This window comes from Anolis sagrei, chromosome 1 (genome assembly GCF_037176765.1).
Source record: "Anolis sagrei isolate rAnoSag1 chromosome 1, rAnoSag1.mat, whole genome shotgun sequence".
Classification (NCBI taxonomy): Eukaryota; Metazoa; Chordata; class Lepidosauria; order Squamata; family Dactyloidae; genus Anolis; species Anolis sagrei.
The window spans coordinates 106,017,869-106,038,255 of NC_090021.1; the positions used below are offsets into that span (position 1 = coordinate 106,017,869).

Genomic DNA, 20,387 nt, shown 5'->3' on the forward strand with positions numbered 1-20,387 from the left:
TCCGCCTCCCAAGTGTTGGGCCTGCTGTTATTAAATGCCACCAGTCAGTTACAATTTCCGCCAACTAAGCTCTTTCTCTCCTGCTCGGTCTCCTGCTCCTTCTTACATTCAAGCCATCCTTCCATTCCTTCACCCCGTTTCACTCGCATTCCTGAGACACAAGATCCAATCTATAGGGATTTAAATCCTAACCCGGAAGTCGGGTCCATAGCGCGTTGCGCGGTGGGAAACGTAGTCCCGGCTCCATTCGGAGATTGCGGCGAAAACACCTAGAGAAACGACACTTCCCATCATGCTCCACGGCGGCCGCCGCCCCCTTGCTGCGCAGGCGCGCTCGCCGGGGATGGTTTTTGAATCAGCGGCGTTGTTATTGACGCCATATTGCCGCTGTGGAAGAGTCATAGAGGGGCGCGCGGAGACGGACGCCGCAGCCATCCCTCTTCATCGGCGGCGCCAGGCCCGGTAGCCTCCCGTCCAGCCGCCCCCCTCGGCCCAGAGACCCTCCCGGATACGACCCGGGGAGGATTTGCCGCGGGCGGAGCCGCGCCACTCCGGAAAGAGCCGGGCCGCGAGCGCCGGGCCGCGGAGAGAAAGCTGAGGCGGCGGCCGCGAACTCCAGGGCCTGAAACCTTCCCGTCCCGCGTGAGCCTCCCCGGCCGCCGTAGTTCCCTTTCGAGAAGGCCCCGCCGGCTCTCCCCCCCTCTGTGTCCCCGTCGCCATGGCCTGCGGAGCCACCCTCAAACGGACTCTGGAGTTCGACCCGCTTCTGAGCCCGGCCTCGCCGAAGCGGAGGCGTTGCGCCCCATTGTCCGCCTCAGCCGCCGCCTCTGCCTCTGCCTCCGCGGCCTCCTTCTCCTCCTCCTCGTCGTCGCCGCAGAAATACCTCCGCATGGAGCCCTCGCCTTTCGGGGAAGTGTCCACCCGCCTTACCACAGGTGAGAGGGGGAGCGGAGGGGGCCCAAGTGGTGGGAAGGGAAGGGAGGGAGGGGAAAGAAGGCCCAGGGAAGGGCGCCGACGTGGTTCCCTTCCCTTTTTGATCCCCCGCCACCCTCCCTCCCTCCCTCCCTCCTTCCTTTCTCCCTCTTTCTTTCTCTCCCTGCCTGCCCCCCTGAGGCGGCTGGGCTATGGCCGTCGTCGTCGGCACAATGGAAATGGCCGCCTTCCTCCCTCCCTCTCTCTCTCCCAGGCGCGCTGGGGGCGGGGAAGTGGCAGATACGGGAGAGGCCGCAGGAAGAGGAGACCGTGGGAATGGGGGCCCGGGCCTCTGGGCGGGGAGGAGCTGCTCGGGCGCTTTTCATGGAGCTGCAGCACACCACAAGGGCCGGCCAGCCCGACCCCCATTGTGCCGGGCAAGCGGGGGGGGGGGATTTACCCGATTGCTTGACCCTCGTGGTCGCCTCCCGTTCCCTTTCTTTTCCTCTTCCTCCCCCAGGGGCTGGAAGGGAGCTGCCTTTACATGGCGTCGGTGTGTATGTTGGGAGGGTCCGAGGAACTGCTTATTGTAACACTCTTCCAAGTCATAAACCGTACCCACCAAAGCGGGTGATATCCCTACACACAACAAAAGGCTCGGCAAGAAATAGTCCCTCAGGTTGGGCTGATGTTAGAAGGCGAGAGGATGGCCCTGTGGCCCTCTGAAGCAGCTTTTACAGTCTGGTTAACTGGCATGGCAAAGAGTATGAACTGAACGCTTGCCTTTGGTGAGGGAAGAAGAGCTGGCATGTAGAGGAAAGATCCCTCTAGTCCTCCCCCCCCCCCTTTGCCTTTCTTTCCCTCCTGGATCGATTTGTTGCAGCCATTAACTCTGGGCGTTGAATGTGTCGCTGAGGCTAGACAACTGCTGCTACAGCCTCTCCTTCAAACACTGGGTGGGGGAGGAGATGAGGGTCTCTTGTAAAATTATTTGCTTCCTTTTTATCCCACTGCTTTCCTGATACAGGACACAGAGCAATTGAAATGCAACAAATAAAATATGAATATAATTCTAAAACCCTCAATCAAGCTCTTTTGTACCATGGAACATAAAATGTATTTAACATTTTATGTTCCATGGTACAAAAGGGCTTGATTGAGGATTTTAGAATTATATTCATATTTTATTTGTTCACCTCTCCACAAAGGATTCCTCCAAGCAGTAAGAAGCCAGACCTTGAAGCTGCAAGGCTATTCAGTGCTAACCAAGATGGTCAGTTGCAACATTCACACCTGCCTGCAGTTTCTCATGATGCTCCTCACGGTGCTCCTCACACACACCTGCCAGACAAGAGTTCTTTCTCCTACGCTGGACATTATTCTACAGATATAAACTCCACTTGTCCTGGTTTCCAACAGAGCTCGCAACCTCTGAGGATGCCTGCCATAGATGCAGGCGAAGCGTCAGGAGAGAATGCTTCTGGAACGTGGCCATGCAGCCTGGAAAACTTGCAGCAACCCAGTCATTCCAGCCATGAAAGGCTTCAACAGTGCATTAAAACATTCAGAGCTACACTTTAAAAAAAAAGACACAGCTCCCCAAAATCCCACTCAGTCATCCCCCGCCCCCACAGTCCATCCCTCAAGATTTTCACCTGCAAAAGGAAAGTAGGGGTGGGGCCATCCTGCTCTTGCTTAGGAAGTTCCAGAGTCTGGGAGCAGCCACTGAAAAGGCCCTCTGCCTTGTTCCCACTGAGTGAGCTTGAGAGGGTGGTGGGGCAGAGAAAAGGCTGTCCCCAGATGATTGCAGAGGTCTAAAAGGCTCATACAGAGAGAATACAGGCTTTCAAATAACCTGGGCCCAAACTGGATGGGGCTTTATAGTTCAAAATCTACAAAGCCCAGTCACTTCTGGTAGGCCGCTTAGGCAGAAGCAGAAACAAAAGAATTGATTTTTTGTTCTTCACCCCCACTTAGGCTCCAATTCCAGAACTGCCTATTTTTCCACGGGGTGGGGGAGGGGAGAGAAGTCAGCCCAGTAAAGAGACTTCTAGAAGGGTGTGTGTTGACAGGATAGCAGATAAGACAAAATGAAATGGATTTTTATGCTATTTAACCAGTAAGAAGGGTTCCAGTGGGTACATCTTTGCTCCTTGTTCTTGCCCCGCCCCAGCAGACACTGAAAGACAATATCAGGATTCAATGGAATGCCACACCAGGCAATTTGCATGCTTAACCTACTGCATGGCATCTAGTTAACAGACCATATGAAATTAGCAGATTCTTCATTGCACAGTATTCATAGCTTTTTCCTTAATATAAGCTGTCCACTTTCTATATTATTTTTCATTGCAGTTCTTCGGTTATTTCAATTAACGAGTTGGCATTGTTTTCAGCTAAGCTGCCTATATGCATGTTCTTAGAAATGTGACATTGGAGTCACTTGATAAAATCAATTGCAGTGGCAGGCAGAGTAATTTGCCTGCCTTTTACAAGACTTAATATTTTCATGTACAGAAATTTAATCTCCAACATCCATGCTGTGCTATTAAACTGAACCAGAATGGTTGCCATTGTCACAAAGCAGATAGGATTCTTTTGCACTTCTTGTACTTTTGCAAATATCTTTCAAATATCTGCTGATGAGGGCTTCTTTGTGAATTAGGAATCACTTCAGATTATCATCGGCATAGTGTACATAGCTATTAACGTTTTATTGTGGGACTAGGCTGCATTCTGAAACATGGATTCAATGCCCTATTTAGGCCTAGTGCACTATCATTAATTTTAATGGGATTATAGAAGTGTGGCTGAATGACTCCCTAAACAAATTTCTTATGAGTAATTTTTGTTGGAGTTAGTGAAGCACATTGTAAGTCCTCCGGATTGTATCTGAGGAATGAATCATAAAGTAGTTAAAGATTGAAGTGCAAGCAGGAACAAAGTTATTTAATGGTGACTTCACTAGAAATAGTCAGGCTGTGGATATTTAATCTTAAGTATGGGTTTAAAATTGTCAAGTGGACAGCTGAAAATGCAGAATAATTTATATGGTTTGCACATTGATGATCTTGTATTGTGAGACACTCTTCGTAAAATACCATTATAAGTTTAAAACTAAAGGGTCTAGAGATGATGGGCCTGTCAGGATTTTATCATTAAAGCCATTGCACAATCATTGTATTTAAATACTTTAAGAAATGTCTAAGATGTGAATTGGCACTGAAAAACCAGTAATACCAGATGCATGTGTACCTGAATCAATTTCAAAATTATATGTATAATTGTCATTTAAAGATATTAACATTCTTTTCTAGTAAATCCTACATAATAGAATAAAACTTCTGCATCAATTCTCATGACACATTTTGAGTTGTCTGATAATTCATTTATGAGATGCAGATTTCCCTACAAAAAGATTGCAGTGTTATATGGATGTTAAATGACTTCGCTTCATGTAAATATAGACAAGTGCTTAATATTGCTATTGAAATATAAAAGGACTCTATAGCAGGGTCGGGGAGGGGCTATGTGCTACATAAAATCAATGGGGGCTTTTTATTTCCAATGCTTGGGGCACAGAGTAGTTGATATACACCCCAACTCTCCAAAGAGGCATGTTCAGCCATTTGTCATGGTACCATTGCCTGATATAGGGGCAACAATACCCCAGCATCCTCAGCAGCTTCCTTTCCTGAAGCAGATAGGTAAGAGGTTTACAGTGAAACTATCTAATAAGTAAGAACTTATCTGACAAAAAATAATGGTTTATGGAGATTTTATGCATACTTTGTGTGATTGAGAACAGAATTGCTTTCCAGATTCAACTGGTGACCCATTGTAACAGTGGAACTTGGAAAACTGTTGGTATATCAAGTTCCCATAGATGTAGTAGCTCTGCTGTAATTAGTACTAGCAATTGACTTTAGGGCAGCAAATGCAGCTCACGCCATTTAATTTGATGTGTTACAAGCCTTGGGCGCAATGCTCTCATATAGGACAGCTTTCATTGATTTTTGTCAATTGATAGATATTTTATACAGAGATCATTTTTTTAAGTAAAGGCTTTGGGGATATTTTGAATGTTTTTGATGTCCCTTACAATTTGTATTTTCTATCCTTGGTAAAATCCACAGACATCGAATTTTATGAGGTCACATCAGGATTGGGCAACTGTGGAAGACCTCAGGGTCACATAAAGCCCTCCAGGATATCTCCATGCCCCTGCTTCCACCAAAAATCCACATATTTGCTCCTAGACATTTTATAGGCAGAATTTATTTGGCCTTCTTGATTCCCTAGATGGCTCTTTGCAGCCAATTTTTTTAAAAAAAGTGCAAAATTTTGTTTTGACCCCTGAAGGGCCCAAAACATAAATGCCCTAGAGAGCAAGTATAAACCTCTCCAAGCTTTTAAATGCAATTGGACCTTCATAATGTGAAAATACTCCTCTAAAAATAGATTCCACCCCTCCTAATTTTGGCATTTTCTCTAAGGGACATCATATTAATGCACATTGTATATAATGGGATTTGAACATCCTCAGATTTGAATATTCTTGTGGTGGGAGTGGTCTGGAAACTAAACCACAGTGGATAACATGATTCCACTTTCATTTTCTTTTGTCCTTGGGGGTGGGGGGGGTGAGGTACAAAAATAGCCCTGGGGGTCTTATGTGTTCCATAGAATTTTAGACATGTTTTCTTGGGATTGTGTACCTTTTAGCATATATAGTATTATGCTATGCATTTTTGTGGAGTTTATATTGGTGTGTTGTTCCTACATTAGCACAACACCAGTATATATTAGCTGTGAGATTGTATATATCTCACCAGTATATATTAGCTGTGAGATTGTTTCCTCATTTTAGATAATTGTCAGTGTGCTAGTTCTTAGATCAGACTGAATATTTTCTTACAAGAATTGACTTCTTTGAAGCACTTCAGTGTAAAGTATCAAAGCACTTTGAATTTTGCAGACCTTACTGTAAAAATTGATTTGGGCATACAATGTTTTTTGGAGGACTGAATGAGGTAATTGATTGGACCCTCTTTAGTGAGGCCGTTACCTTATTGAGGTGATGGTGGTAATGGGTCTCTTAAAATTACACACCAGCTGTGTTGAGGAGTATAAAGTGATAAATTGATAAATAGAATTGTATGGAGAGAGGAGATGTTTAGAGTAAATATATATTTAATAGTCAGAAACATTTTTGCACAGGTACTGTATTGCTTCAGTTTTGCTGTAACTGGACTATTTTTCTTTCTACTTCATCTACCTGTTTGTTCAAACCTGAAGAAAATTGAATAGCTTAGAATGTGTAACAGTATATTTCAGCTGTATATACATAGCACACAGATAAAGGAAAAAAAGATCCTCTTGGGGGAATATGGAATTTTTATTTACTCATTTATTGAAATTTATGCTCTGAATTTCACAAACCAAGATGGGACAAGGCACCTTATATATTTAAAAGAAAAGGTCGCTAAAATCTTATTTTATAAAAGTTTAACAAGAATTGAACACTATTACTAAAAACCATAGTTAAAACATAGCTATGAGTCGCCCGTAAGGGCTGAGAATGGCGGTTAATAAGTGCATCAAATAAATAAAAATATGAGTAAAAGATTAAAAATACAGCACACCACTTCAAACACCCTACATAATTCAGTTTCAAAGGTTTGCCTCAATAAAATAGTTTTTCATTTGTTCAGGATTGTACCCAAGCTGTGAATCTGAAATTTTAAGAGCAGTGTAACCCCCATCTGGCACAAACGGGAAATCGTTAGTCCTTGATGTGGCCTACAGCTCAGTAGGACCGCCTGTCTTTTGTGGGTTTCATTTCAGTTTCTTCTCCCTCATCCAGTTCAGTATTGACTACAGACACTGGATTAGTACAAAAACATGTTGTATATATGGTATACTTTTATAAATTTAGCTTTAGTACTAGAGCTGATTAGAGTAAAATGTGTGTACATATGCCTTAAAATGAAATTCAGCCAATTAAAAATAGTGAAGTCATTGCAGGGCCTTGATATTAGTCTTCTGTTGAAACTGCCTGAGCTCTATACCACAGGAAGCTGGCGGTGAGGCTTCACATTCCTTGAGGTATCAGTGCTATACACAGCTTGTTGTTACTTGTAATCAAGTTGGCTTCAGCTTATGGAAACACTATGAATCAGATGTTCAAGAGCGCTGCTAAAGTCTTGCAATTTCAGAGCAGTGGGTCCTTTCCAAAGTAAATCCATCAGTAATTCGTACATTTGAATGCAATGGAACTTACACCTGGTGGCATGCCTAGAATTGTGAAAACATGCCACCATTTCACATAGAGCAGAAGTGGTAAAGTGTAGTACATCTTGCTGCTTTTGTGGCCCTGCTTTCCAGTTCTCTTTCTTCAGAATTGCTTCTCTTGGGAGACACTTTTGAAATAGATTCTCACCAATCCTTCCTTGCACATAAAATACTATTTTTCAAAATTAGAAGTGGGCTTTCAGTTACTGATGGTTTCAGTTTTTGGCAGTCTATACATGGCCCTCTGAAAACCGCCATTCAATTTTAATGAACTTCTTTCCCCTCCCTATTATATGTAACAGCTGATAGGAGTAAAGGACCAGATTACTAGGGGAAGAGTACTGAGTTTATACACTCTTTGATATATTAGTTTAACTGGATAACTTAGTGTGACACCCCCCCCCCCCAATATGTAGTCTGAACAACCTGGAGACATGGATCTCTTAATGAAAGCTAGGCCACTGTAATTGCTGAGTGGGTGCTTAAAACAAAGTTAATGTGACTTTTTTTTACAGATGACGTAACTTGAGTATATGAGTTTGAATTAGCTTATCATTGAATATTCCTCCCTTCAAGCTGTTTAATTTTTTCCTGTCAGAAGTGACTTGAGAAACTGCAAGTTGGTTTTGGTGTGAGAGAATTGGCAGTTTGCAAGGATGTTGCTCAGGGGACAGTCGGATGTTTGATGTTTTACCATCCATGTGGGAGGTTTCTCTCATGCCCCCGCATGGGGAGCTGGAACAGACAGAGAGAGCTCAACCAACTCTCCCCGGATTCGCACTGCTGACCTGTTGGTCAGCAGTCCTGCCAGCACAAGTGTTTAATCCATTGCACTACCAGGGGCTCTTAGCTATTTCATACATTCCTGGTTATTACTTCATCTAATGTCTGTGTGAATGAACTATTCACAAATTGGATAGTGTAGACTTTTGAATAGACGTATAGACCACATCCCCCATAGAACTTGGGAAATGTGATCAGTGTGCTGCCCAATTTAGAGAAAAGGTTTTATTATTTGGGCAGGAATACCATGACATCATGACACATGATCATTGCTGATCTTGTGCTTTATTTCAGATTATAAAAACCTTTAACTATAGAGACAGTTGTGTTGGTAGGAAATTGCAGTTGTGATGCTTATCTTCAGTTACATAAAAAGTGTATCAAGTAAGGGAACAGTATGCATATGAAAAAGAATATAATTGGAGTTTCATTTCTGTTGAGCAATATCATCAGACCTATATTTCTGTCTCTTTTCTCCTATTACTACTGGTGTGACCAAATTTAGCCCCTCCCCCCTCCCCTAAATTAAGACTAGTTCTCTTTACAACATCTAAAGTAATCAGACTCAGTGTCAGGACTGAGTGGAATTTTTCAACGACTGTGAAGGAATTGAAGGTATTGCAGCATAGATGGGAAAAGCCACACCTTTAATCTCTGTTCTTGCTGTTTTAAATGGAGTCCGAAATAAGAGACTCCAAAGTAATTGATGTAATTTGATATGGAAGTGGTATTGCCCTTGTTAAAATGGAAACAATAATTACTGTTGCACCATCTATGTATTCAGGCCGGTTGGGAACTGGAATACTGCATATAAATAATTCCTGTGAGAGATCAGGATTTGCTGTTTAGCAGATTCTTCATTTTACAATGAAAATATATGTAGATGGAGAGCTCTTAAATCATAAGCTCCATTTAACTGTATAAACTTAAAATCTTGTCTGCATGAGACTCCTTTTGGGGAAATCCTGCCCTTACATCCTGGAGCTCTTGTTTGTGCAACAGTTCACATCCCAGTCCAGGTGTTTGAAGGCAATTATATGCTTATCCATTTATTGTTTTGATTTTGGAGTATCCTTTCCTCCTTTGTTAAGGAACAACTCAGCGAAGACTTCTTCTTGCTAAGCATCCATTTTGTTATAGCTGTGGGAGTGGGTGGAGGAGGGGAGATGTGTCCTGGAATCAGGGTTGTTGACAAGAACAGTTCTTCTGACTGTGCCCTGTTTGAAGTGATTAGTCATCTGGGTTTGTCAAATCTGAATAAACAGATAAATTGTCAGAATTTGACTGTAAATATTTTCACATTCTTGGGCACTCCGGTTCAACTCATGACCTTTCTCTGCTGTGTATATTTTTATTTCTTTCTACTTTACTATTTCCAGAAAAAAACACTCAGTCGGTAATTGCAGATCACACATTTAATTAGACAAAAGTGGGATAATATAGATCAGGGATGAGGAACTTGGCACCATTCAGATGTTGATAAAATACTATTCTTAGTATACCTCACCAGGGGCCAGGTTGGCAGGGAATAATAGGAGTTGTGGACCCAACAATATGTAAAAAGATCGTTATGCTGCAATTGTGATGCAGTTGGACAGAGCCTGAACAGACATGTTGTGTTATGTGTGTGTGTGTGTGTGTGTGTGTGTGTGTGTGTGTATGTATGTATGTATAATTAAAGACTTCCAAAGAAATTTATTTTATTTATTGTGTCAGGACAACCAGTCAAATTATATTACATTTCTAACAGAACAAAGCAAACAAACAGACAAAATACAAAATTTGTGAGTTTGGTAGTTGATTAAATGTCCTTTGATCAGTATCTGGCCACTTGGAGTGCTTCTGGTGTTGCTGCAAGAAGGTACTCCATTCCAAAGAAATGAAAATCATACATAATAAAGAAAAAGAAAATACAGTTAAAGACAAAATAAAGAAAAATTACAATGACTTCCAGCTTTCTGTACAGTGGTTGTGAATCGTAAGATATGAAATCTAGTTCCTCAGCTAAAAGAGTACTTACACAATCTTTCCAATAATTCAAACTTGTTAATATCACAATATATTGTTCTCATATAATTCTTATGAATTCTGTAAAAAGTTTCTTGTGTTAAAACACATAAGGGCATCTTAGGGCACATATACACTGACAACATAAATCAAACTAGTATCGAAGAAAGTGATTTTGCTGTGCAGATGATTTCATTGGAAATCATGGAACCAGTTTGAGGCCCAGATAGTGATTATACAAATCACAGAGGGCTGTCTTTGTGGGAGTTTGTTGTCAGGGTGCCCCAGTTTGAAGCTAGCTTCAAACTGCGACAAATAGCGTAGATGGGGTCTTAGAATATAACCACCTTTTGTACCTGTTAATCTTAACAGGCATATCTCATAAAGTGGTTATTGAAATCTCCATTCTTTTTAGTCTTATCATAGCACAAATATCCATGCCACTCAACCTTAGGTTATGCTTTAAAAATTCTGATAGTATCTTATAATTCAGCATGATCCAGTCTTTTAACCAAACAAAACAGAATACAGAAAAGTACAATTTTGAATCTGGTAAATCCAGTCCCCTTATTTGTTTTGCATCAGTTGCCTTGCACTTCAACCTGCAGCCCTCCAACTGTTTGTGCCTCAACCCTCCAGAAGCCCTAGCCAGCTTGTTCCAGGGTCAGGAATTCTGGGAGCTGAAGTCCAAACATCTGGAAAGTCGCAGATTGAGGAGACCTGCAAGCTTTATATTAAATTCTTCCCTTTTCTGCCATTGCTTAAAAATCACACCAATTGTCAAAGTCAGTATTTGAATAAAAAACAACTTTTAATTTCACTCATATTTTGACATAATAATGCTGAAATAACATACACTTCATACTTGTCACAGTAATACCAGTTTATTTAATGCTTTTCCTAATTTTGAAACTTGACTTGTCCGTTAATTGTATTTGATTTTTTGTCCTGTTTTGTCAACATCATTGCCTTTTGTTTATTCATCTTAAATCCACCCAATTTCCAAATTCTTCCAATCTCTTCAATGGTGGATTTATATTTTGCTATGACTTTTCCAATGCAATCACAGTCATCAGCAAACATCCTTAATCTTTTGAGTCATTAATTCTCCCATCTTGTTCAAAACTTCAAGAGCCAAAATAAATACATGGGCAGACAATGGGCAATCTTGTCTTCTGATTGTTTTTTATATTTTATGGTTTTGTTATATCATTCTAAATATTTTAAAGAATACTTACTAGTTTCCATTCTTGTTACCTTATTTTTTTTTAAACTTTTATTTTCTAGATTCATGTACTAGCCTTCTTCAGTTTATCTGAAAAGTAAATATTATTTTGTTTTTCCCAATTCTTTTTATCTCTATTTACCACACCATTAACATTAACATAGATATATAAAACCCACTTGCCTTGTTTCCAACAAACCTCATAACTTCTGAGGATGCCTGCCGTACATGTGGGTGAAACATCAGAAGATAATTCTTCTGAAACATGGCCTTACAGCCCAGAAAACTCACAGCAACCCAGTGATTGTAGCCATGAAAGCCTTCAACAAAACATAGATAACACTTTGAAAAATGTCAACATGGTTAAGAATAGACATTTTCAACTGAGAGTTCTTTAGTTCTGTATTTCTTTTTATCACATCCAAAATCCATTGCCTTTTCTTTTTAAATTCAGGATTCATCTGTATAAAACACCCTCTTATAAATTCTTTACTTACAATTCTAATATCTGTGCCTTTATCCAAATTATCCTCAGAGAATTATTTACATTTCCTTTTGCGTTTCTCAACTTTTTTTTCTTGAAGAAGTTTAATTTTCTCTTCATCTAATCCCAGAATCAAAATCCTAGAGTTGGAAGAGACCTCATAGGCCATCCAGTCCAACCCTCTGCTGAGAAGCAGGAAAATGGCATTCAAAGCACCCCTGACAGATGACCACCCAGCCTCTGTTTAAAAGCCTCCAATGAAGGAACCTTGACTACACTCAAGGGCAGAGAATTCCACTGCTGAACAGCTCTCACAGTTAGAAAATTCTTCCTAATGTTCAGGAGAATCTCCTTTCCTGTAATTTGAAGCCATTGCTCTGTGTCCTAGTCCCCAGGACAGCAGAAAACAAGCTTGCTCCCTCCTCCCTATGACTTCCCCTCACATATATATACATGGCCATCATGTCTCCTCTCTGCAGGCTAATTGTGCCCTGCTCCTTAAACCACTCCTCATAGGGCTTGTTCTCCAGACCCTTGATCATTTTAGTCACCCTCCTATGAACACAATCCAGCTTGTCAACCTCTCCCTTCAATTGCGGTTCCCACAATTGGACACAGTATTTCAGGTGTGGTCTAACCAAGGTGGAATAGGGGGGCAGCGTGACTTCCCTGGATCTAGACACTATACTCCTATTTATGCAGGACAAAATCCCATTGGCTTTTCAAGCTGCCGCATGACATTGTTGGCTCATGTTGAACTTGTTGTCCACGAGGACTCCCAAGATCTTTTTCACAGGTACTGCTGTTGAGCCAGGCATCCCCCATTCTGTATCTTTGCATTTCATTTTTTCTGCTTAAGTGGAGTATTTGTCTCTGTTAAACTTCATTTTGTTAGTTTTGGCCCATCTCTGTAATTTGTTAAGATCGTTTTGAATTCTGCTCCTGCCTTCTTGAGTTTTAGCTATTCCTCCCAACTTGGTGTCATCTGTAAACTTGATGATAATGCCTTCTAATCCTTCATCTAAGTCATTAATAAAGATGTTGAACAGGACCGGGCCCAGGACAGAACTCAACAGCACTCCACTCGTCACTTCATGCTGATTAATATTGCCTTTCAGCAGTGTGTCATATTCACTGAGCAATCAGCACTGTTTGGGCAGTAGATGGGGAAGGGCACAGCAGAAGTGGGTAATTGATTCAATATCAAGTGAGTGTGTTTTAGCTTTCTGTTAATCACACTCTCAGTACATATATCAGATCATTGTTTTGAAAAAAAATGACAAATAGCAATTAACAATTAATTCTCTTTGATCAGCTGCCAGGACTCTTGCCCTTGTTATTGGACTGAAATGAAGTTTGCAGAAGGATAGGTCCTGCCAACAACCAGACTTTAGTACTGTGACAAGTAAATATTAAAGAAAGTGATTAGGGAAGGGGGTAGTGGAAAATAAATCAAAATTCTATATTCTCGTATTATGAAAACCCACCTTCCTCAATTTTTATAAGCTTTTGAAAGAATTCTCTGTAATAAACCTGAGTATAATTTGAAGATTAATAAGTTATTGTATGAGTTTGCTTTAATAGCTCTCTTTATGTTTTCCTCTACATAGAAGGAGAAAAGTCTTATGGAAATATAAACATGTATCACTAGTGATTGGAGAGATCTGGATTCAGTCTATGTCTGGTTCAGGGTATGAGTCAGACATGCTTTGGATTGTTGCTTGTTTTCTACTCTGTTCAGCTTCCTGGCTGGACAAAGATGTTTTCTCTGTACTCTTTCAGCAGTGAAGGAGTAAAGTTCCAGGCCTTGCTTAGGCGAGAGAGAGACCTTGAGAGTCTACATGTGTTTGCAGACCTCTCTAGGTTCCAGAACAGGCATGGGCAAACTTCAGGGCTGTTAGAAATTATGAGAGTTGAAGTCAAATACACCTAGAGGGCTGATGCTTGCCCATGCCTGTCTTGCAGTGTGATTCTATTGTATTCTTTGGGCCCATGTATGGTTTTAAAAAGGGGGTTCATTATAATCCATGGTTTCCAGTATCCACAGAAGATCTTGGGAGTATGTGAAACATAAAGTAATTTCATGTTTATACTTGGGTTCCCTCTCTAGGATATCTTATTATGTATATGCAAATATTACCAAAAGCAAAACACCTCAACCTGTAGTGCATTCTGTATACAACAGTTAGGGCTGAATTATATTTCACATAATACATACCTTTTAACATGATGTTTCATTTAAGCTTATTGAAAATGCAAATAGAAATGGAATATAAATATAGGGTGTCTGAAAATTACCTTTACAATGTCATTCCTATGTATAATTCAAATTGTAAAGATCATTTCTGGAAACTCTACTCAGAATCTTCATTACAAAAAAAAGTCTAGATGCTTTTGTTTATGCCATTCATTTGGGGATAGCTTGTAGGATGGAAACTCAGCCGAAATGAGGCAATACATTTTGCACCGCCTGGCATCAGTGCCTTTAACATTTCTGGTTCTAAATAGGAGAGGTGGGATGAATATAGCGGTGACCTAGAGATTAAAGCTTTCCTTCCTGTTTTCTAGCCGTATGTAGAGAGAATATGGGAAGCAGGCAGTAGCACGAATTATGCCTTTTTCTTAGCTCTATATTTGTCTTCTGGAATTTTAATGGGAAAGAATGTTGGAGGTGGAGGATGATGCACAAAATTATAATACTAAAATCCAACTTTTTTGACATTTATTAAAATAGATCTGCTTACACTATTAACATCTATTGTAATGTAATTTGTTAAATTGTATCCTTTTATATTATCTTGTCTTGAAAAGTGGCTGTAGCTGGTATATTGCAAATAGTAATGTTTGATGATAGTTTGTATCCTATTACCTATGTTTAATGCTTGAATTTTAAAAGCAGAACTTGACTATAGTGCATTAGCATAACCAGCGTCTTTCCTTTTTCTAGAGCAAATCCTGTACAATATAAAACAGGAGTACAAACGCATGCAGAAGAGAAGACATTTAGAAAATTTCCAGCAAACAGATCCTTGTTGTTCTACTGATGCACAGTCGCAAGCATTTCTTCTTTCTGGACCAGCTTTGCCAGGTGAAGTTTTTATAAAAGAGCAAATACCCGTAAAGATTCATAGATCTGAATTATTGAGCACAGGGATAAATTAAACTTGATAATTTAAACCTGTCATTGATGTGTATTTTTATGGTGTATTTTTAAAAATCCTCGGGGGGGGGGGGGGAGAGATTACCTTATATTGTATTGACAGAAGAGATAATAGATGAAGTTCAACACTGTTCATCTAGTCAATAGACCCAGCACTTTTAGGGGACCATTCCGCCTCCTCAACTCTGGCCTATTCAAGAACAATGCAGTTTAAAGTGGATTCATCATTTTGCATGGTTGTTGCCCAATACTTGATATCATTGAAGCATTTCTAAATGATTATAAAACTAGTTAGATCCCAGTCTGGGAGAAGGGTGGTTAAAACGAAAAGGATCTCTAGAGCAACCACTTTAGCATGGGGGACCTTTGTTCTGCTATCTCACCACTGCCACCAATAAATATAAAAGGCACTATCCCACCCTGCCACGTGAAAGATCTGAGTGTGTGTTACAGTGGTATATAAATCCAATAAAATAAATATCCATAGCGTTACCCCTCTAGAAATACTATACATTCATGTGATGCATGCCACTGATAGTACCAGTGATCTACAATTTTTAGTTGACTTAAATCAGAAATAATAGTCACCATCTCCTGTCATTCTTGCGTAACCGGTCTCCTTTGTTGGTCATTTGACAGAAGGGCTACAGTGGAGAGGGTGGGTAAAACAGTAGACGAAGGGTGAAGTTATTAAATTTGTTTAACCTTGGTTGTAAATATACATGCACTTTCGTATCTTTCCAAAGAAACCACTCTGTGAATGGACATTGAAACCAACAAGGGGGAAATGGTAATGAAAATTGTGCCCTCCTTTCCCTCACCAGCAATGTTGAGTCAGTCAAATTCTCGGGAATTCCACTTGCAACCACTTGATAGATTGAGTAATTGCATAGACACATTGTGGCAATTGGTTTCTGGCACTTTACAGTCATCTATTGTGTTTTGCCTGATAAAAACAGCACATTTTTAAAGCTGTTTCTGACTAAATAAAATAAATTTACTTCTTGGTTGTATAGCCTTGTGCTTGAATTGACAGTTCTGCATTTAGGTTGGTTGAAGTCAGTAGGGCTTGAGCACATACAGCTTTTTTGGCCTGGGGCTAAGATTGCTCCACTGGTCTAAAATCTGATTTGTTGATATATGGCACTCTAGGCAATCAAGAAATTGAGATATAAAATAAATCTGAATTAACTTGGGGACTGTTTATTCAAAGGTACTTCATCTGCGGCATCATCACCACTGAAAAAAGAACAGCCCCTATTTACTCTTAGACAAGTTGGAATGATCTGTGAACGCCTGCTTAAAGAACGTGAAGAGAAGATCCGTGAAGAGTATGAAGACATCTTGACCACAAAACTTGCAGGTATGTTAAAACGAATTCTATTGGAATAAGGACATCTTTGTTGATAATAGACTTCGAAGAAATGTGCTGTAAGATGCGCATGTTGTGCTGTGACACTTACAAACCAAGAATTCATCCAAGTCAGTATTGAGTAGATAAGTTAGTTTGGCCTCCAGGTTTTTGTGTATGTGAAAAACATGTACTGAACAACATAGAAATGCTAATTTGCAGTATGAGAAGATTCAAGGGAACATATTTTGTGTAGATCACATTAACTCTGTTAATGGTTTGGGGATAGTTAGGGAAATATATTCTAGATCAGTGTTTCTCAAACTCTGCTCCTCCAGTTGTTTTGGACTTCAGCTCCCAGAAATCCTAGCAATCTTACCAGCTGTTGGGAATTGTGGGAGCTGAAGTTAAAACATCTGGAGGACCATAGTTTGAGAAAAACAGATCTAGATTGTACATTAAAATACTGCATCATATGGAAAGGAAAAATGGTTGAGGTATTGGCAGCTTAAGACTTAAAAACCTGTTCTTACAATGGAACTGCTTCCCTCCTCTCATTTGTATGTTATCAAATGTTCCTAAATTTTCAGCATCTTTGGAACAGATTTTTTTTAATTTTATTTAAGTAAACATACATTTGCAAGTGTTTGTTGCACATAGTGCAATACTTTATCTCCTCTTAATAATAGTTATTTTGTCCATTATCAACATATCTATAATATATTTTCCCCATTCTTCTAAAGGAGGTATATCAGGGGTTTTCCAATATCTAGCATATACTATTCTAGCTGCCACTGTTGTGTAAAACAATTTTTTTCCAAATTTTCTTTCTAATTCTTCCTTGGGCGTATTCAAAAGGTACATTTGAGGTGTCATTTTGAAATTTGTGTTTAACATTTTTTCAAGATATACACGGATCTGTTTCCAGTAATTTTTTACTTTGCTACAAGTCCACCATGTGTGGTAGAATGTACCTTTTTCTTTCTGGAACAGATTTTAAGGAAGCGTAGGGTCTGTTTCAAGACAGGATTCCCTTCCCTGTTCTGATAGAAACAGTTCAATCAGTGGAGAAAATGTAATTGAATTTCACTTTTTGACACAGTGTTGAAGGTTCATTCTCAAACATGTTTGTTGTAATGTGCTTAATGTGCAGCTAGGAAAATGTCCTTTCCTATCTACACATTAGAAACTGACCAACCTGTTATGTGAGGTTAATCACCTAACATTTTGTTGCTTACAGAACAGTATGACGCTTTTGTGAAGTTCACGCATGATCAGATCATGCGACGATATGGAGAACAGCCTGCAAGTTGTAAGTATTTTTAGCTACTTTCTGTGCCTTTTCTGAGTGTGTAACAGTCTTCTAAAGCAAAGTTAATGGGGATATGGATGAGCTTAGGGAAAATTGCTTCTCCCCTTTTGTTTGTGGAAAGTTTTTGTGACAGGAGTTGAAATATAGGGAGATGGGTTTCAGTATCCTAAACCAACTTACAGTACTTCTGTCAAATCTTGAGTTATGTTGTTAGCTGCAATCTCTTAACTTGACTTGTTTTCTCTTTGCAGATGTTTCATGAATCATGTTTTTCTGCATATGTGGGCAGCCCTGAAATCCTGTTCTATTGTTGCAAGCTGTCCTTTAAAGACTTGCAGCAATGCCATATTTCCCCTTCTCCCCTCCTGTATACACTGGTTATTTCAAGCTTTTGTCAGTGGCAACCACTCTTATGCAGCAACTGGTTTTGGAGTGCTCCCTGATGTCAGTACCACCTGGATGTGGACCTTTGCTACCTGTTAATACCAGTGGTCTCATTTGCTGTATCATTACAATTTGGCTTATGTTAATAAGTTTGAAAAGTAAAAGGATTAAAGCTGGTGTACTAGAACTCTGCCCTTCAATGGTCATGTAAATAAAAGTGTAGAATGACACTTCGATGGAAGTTAGTGTGGTTTTCATAACTGTGCACTGCAAAGCTGTATTCACAGTTAAATTAGAATGTAATTCCTGGACAACTTTAAGCAAATAGCCCACAGTACTGCCTGTGAAATAGTGAAGGAGGGCATTTCTGTATTCCATGACTTTTGGGGGGGTTAAGAATGGGTTTATATAATTTCTCATTTTTTGTAGGTTTTATTTATTCTATCAGTCTTTAACAAATGTTTATTGCTGCAATTTTTCAGTGTATCATTGTTTTACTGCCCTTGTAGTACTGGAATTTAGTTGAATAAAACATTTACTTCTAGCCTGTGTGTTTAATATATATAGGTGGTAGTTAACAATTAGCTTGTTGTTAGCTCAACCGTTGATAGTCTAAGGTCAAGCAAAGGTGTAGGGATTCAGTTTAAAGGCACAGCACACATACCTATCTTATTTGTAATGCAAAAAACATAAAATAGCAATACAATAACTGAAATGAAGAACAATTTTAACCAACATAAACGTACCAGTATTTCAATGGGAAGTGTTGGCTGATGAGATAGTCAAGCTAATGAGGAATGTTGTGTGCCTTCAAGTCTTTTCAGACTAAAGTTTAGGGTGGGGGCTGGGTAAATGATCGTGAAGGGCTGCAGCTGGGCCACAGGACTTACTTTGGGGGGCCCTGGCCTAGATTAACAAAAGCCAGCACAACACCCCTCCCCGCTTTTTGCAGCCTTCACAGGATTTCTCTTCTGTAAGTAGCTAAACCTCACTTCCTCCCTATAGTCAAATGAGGTAGAAGACCACATACTGGTGTGAACACCTCCAAAGGGGAGTCTGGGAACTCTGTTTTGTGTCCCTAGTAAGACCTGGAGATCCTAGAATCTCCATATACCAGTGATATTTGAGAAACTGTATAGTACCAAGCATTAATGTTTATATTAATGCTTAATAGCAAAATACAGGTCCATTTCTTAATTGATGTTCCCTATAAAATGTCATTATGCACCCCAAAAATGTCATCATTGTGGGACAAAACACCTATTTTGAACTGTAGATATAATTTTTATATACGAGTTTCCTGAGCCCTGGATGATTAGGGCTCCTTCAGGTTAAAATGGTTGAGATATGCTTATGTAGACATATCTTAACTTTGTTGGGAACACAATATGTCTTAACATGGTGCAAATCCTTGTTTAAACTTATTTTCCATGCAGAAACCTTAGTTTTTATTGTTTCATGTAAATCTGGTTCCTTTTTTTCTTCTGTATGTACTGTAAAATTACAGAATGATAAAATCCTAGAATTCGATATATTGTGGATTGGTGTACAGGGGGTGCCATGGCATGGACTATATAAAGTTTCTGAAGGGTACCACTATAGTTTTGCCTTAAGGTCAAAATGATACATGGGGGTTTGGTGCATGTTAGTCTTGTTAGGATTTGTTGAATTGATTGACAGTTATATGGCATTTATGCTATTGAAAGTAGTATCTAACTTCCTATCAGATATTCTTTATTCTGGAGTTACTTTATATTCTGATGTTATTCTGTAGTTATTAAAGTATGAAATTGTAAGAAAATTGGAAATTTGTTAAGTCGGAAGCCATATCCAAAGCATTTGTGTGGCCCATATCCAATATTTTAGAAACGAAACTTGCTCTATACTTTTTTGTTTTAGTTTTGTAAATCTCTTAAGGCTCCCAAAGTCAGTGCAAGGCAAGGAGTAATGCCAAAGGCTACCTTAATGCCTTCATTCCTCTGTAAAATTAATGCAGTCTCAGCATTAGCAGGATAGCGGAGAGAGAAAGATCTGTCCCTCCTTAAAACATTGAAAATTTGCCAAAAATCAGTGAAATGTGGATAAGTGAAACGTTCAACCATTGCAGCAAGTTTCACCCCAATAGCTTTAAAAATGGGGGATAGGAGCCTCCAATTTTTCCCCAATTATTTTAATTATGCGCATGCCCCTCCCTGTGGTGCAGCGGGTTAAACCACTGAGCTGCTGAACTTGCTGACCAAAGGTCGGTTCAAATCTGGGGAGCGGGGAGAGCTCTCGCTGTAAGCCGCAGCTTCTGCCAACCCAGCAGTTCAAAAATATGCAAGTGTGAGATCAATAGGTACTGCTCAGACGGGAAGATAACGGCATTCCATGCAGTCATGTATGCCACATGACCTAGGAGCTGTCTGTAGACAACATCGGCTCTTTGGCTTTGAAATGGAGATGAGCACCACACCCCAGAGTCTGATTTGGCTA

At 40.0% G+C, this 20,387-nt stretch overlaps 1 protein-coding gene across 1 annotated transcript; it reads left to right on the forward strand.

The window, feature by feature from the left end:
• Positions 1–343: 343 nt before the first annotated feature.
• Positions 344–18,456, forward strand: AKIRIN2 (akirin 2). Its single transcript, XM_060753011.2, has 5 exons — positions 344–935; positions 14,653–14,793; positions 16,079–16,228; positions 17,457–17,528; positions 17,780–18,456. The coding sequence occupies exons 1-5, from the start codon at positions 719–721 to the stop codon at positions 17,788–17,790; spliced, it is 591 nt and encodes a 196-aa protein (XP_060608994.2). The 5' UTR covers positions 344–718; the 3' UTR covers positions 17,791–18,456.
• Positions 18,457–20,387: the final 1,931 nt, after the last annotated feature.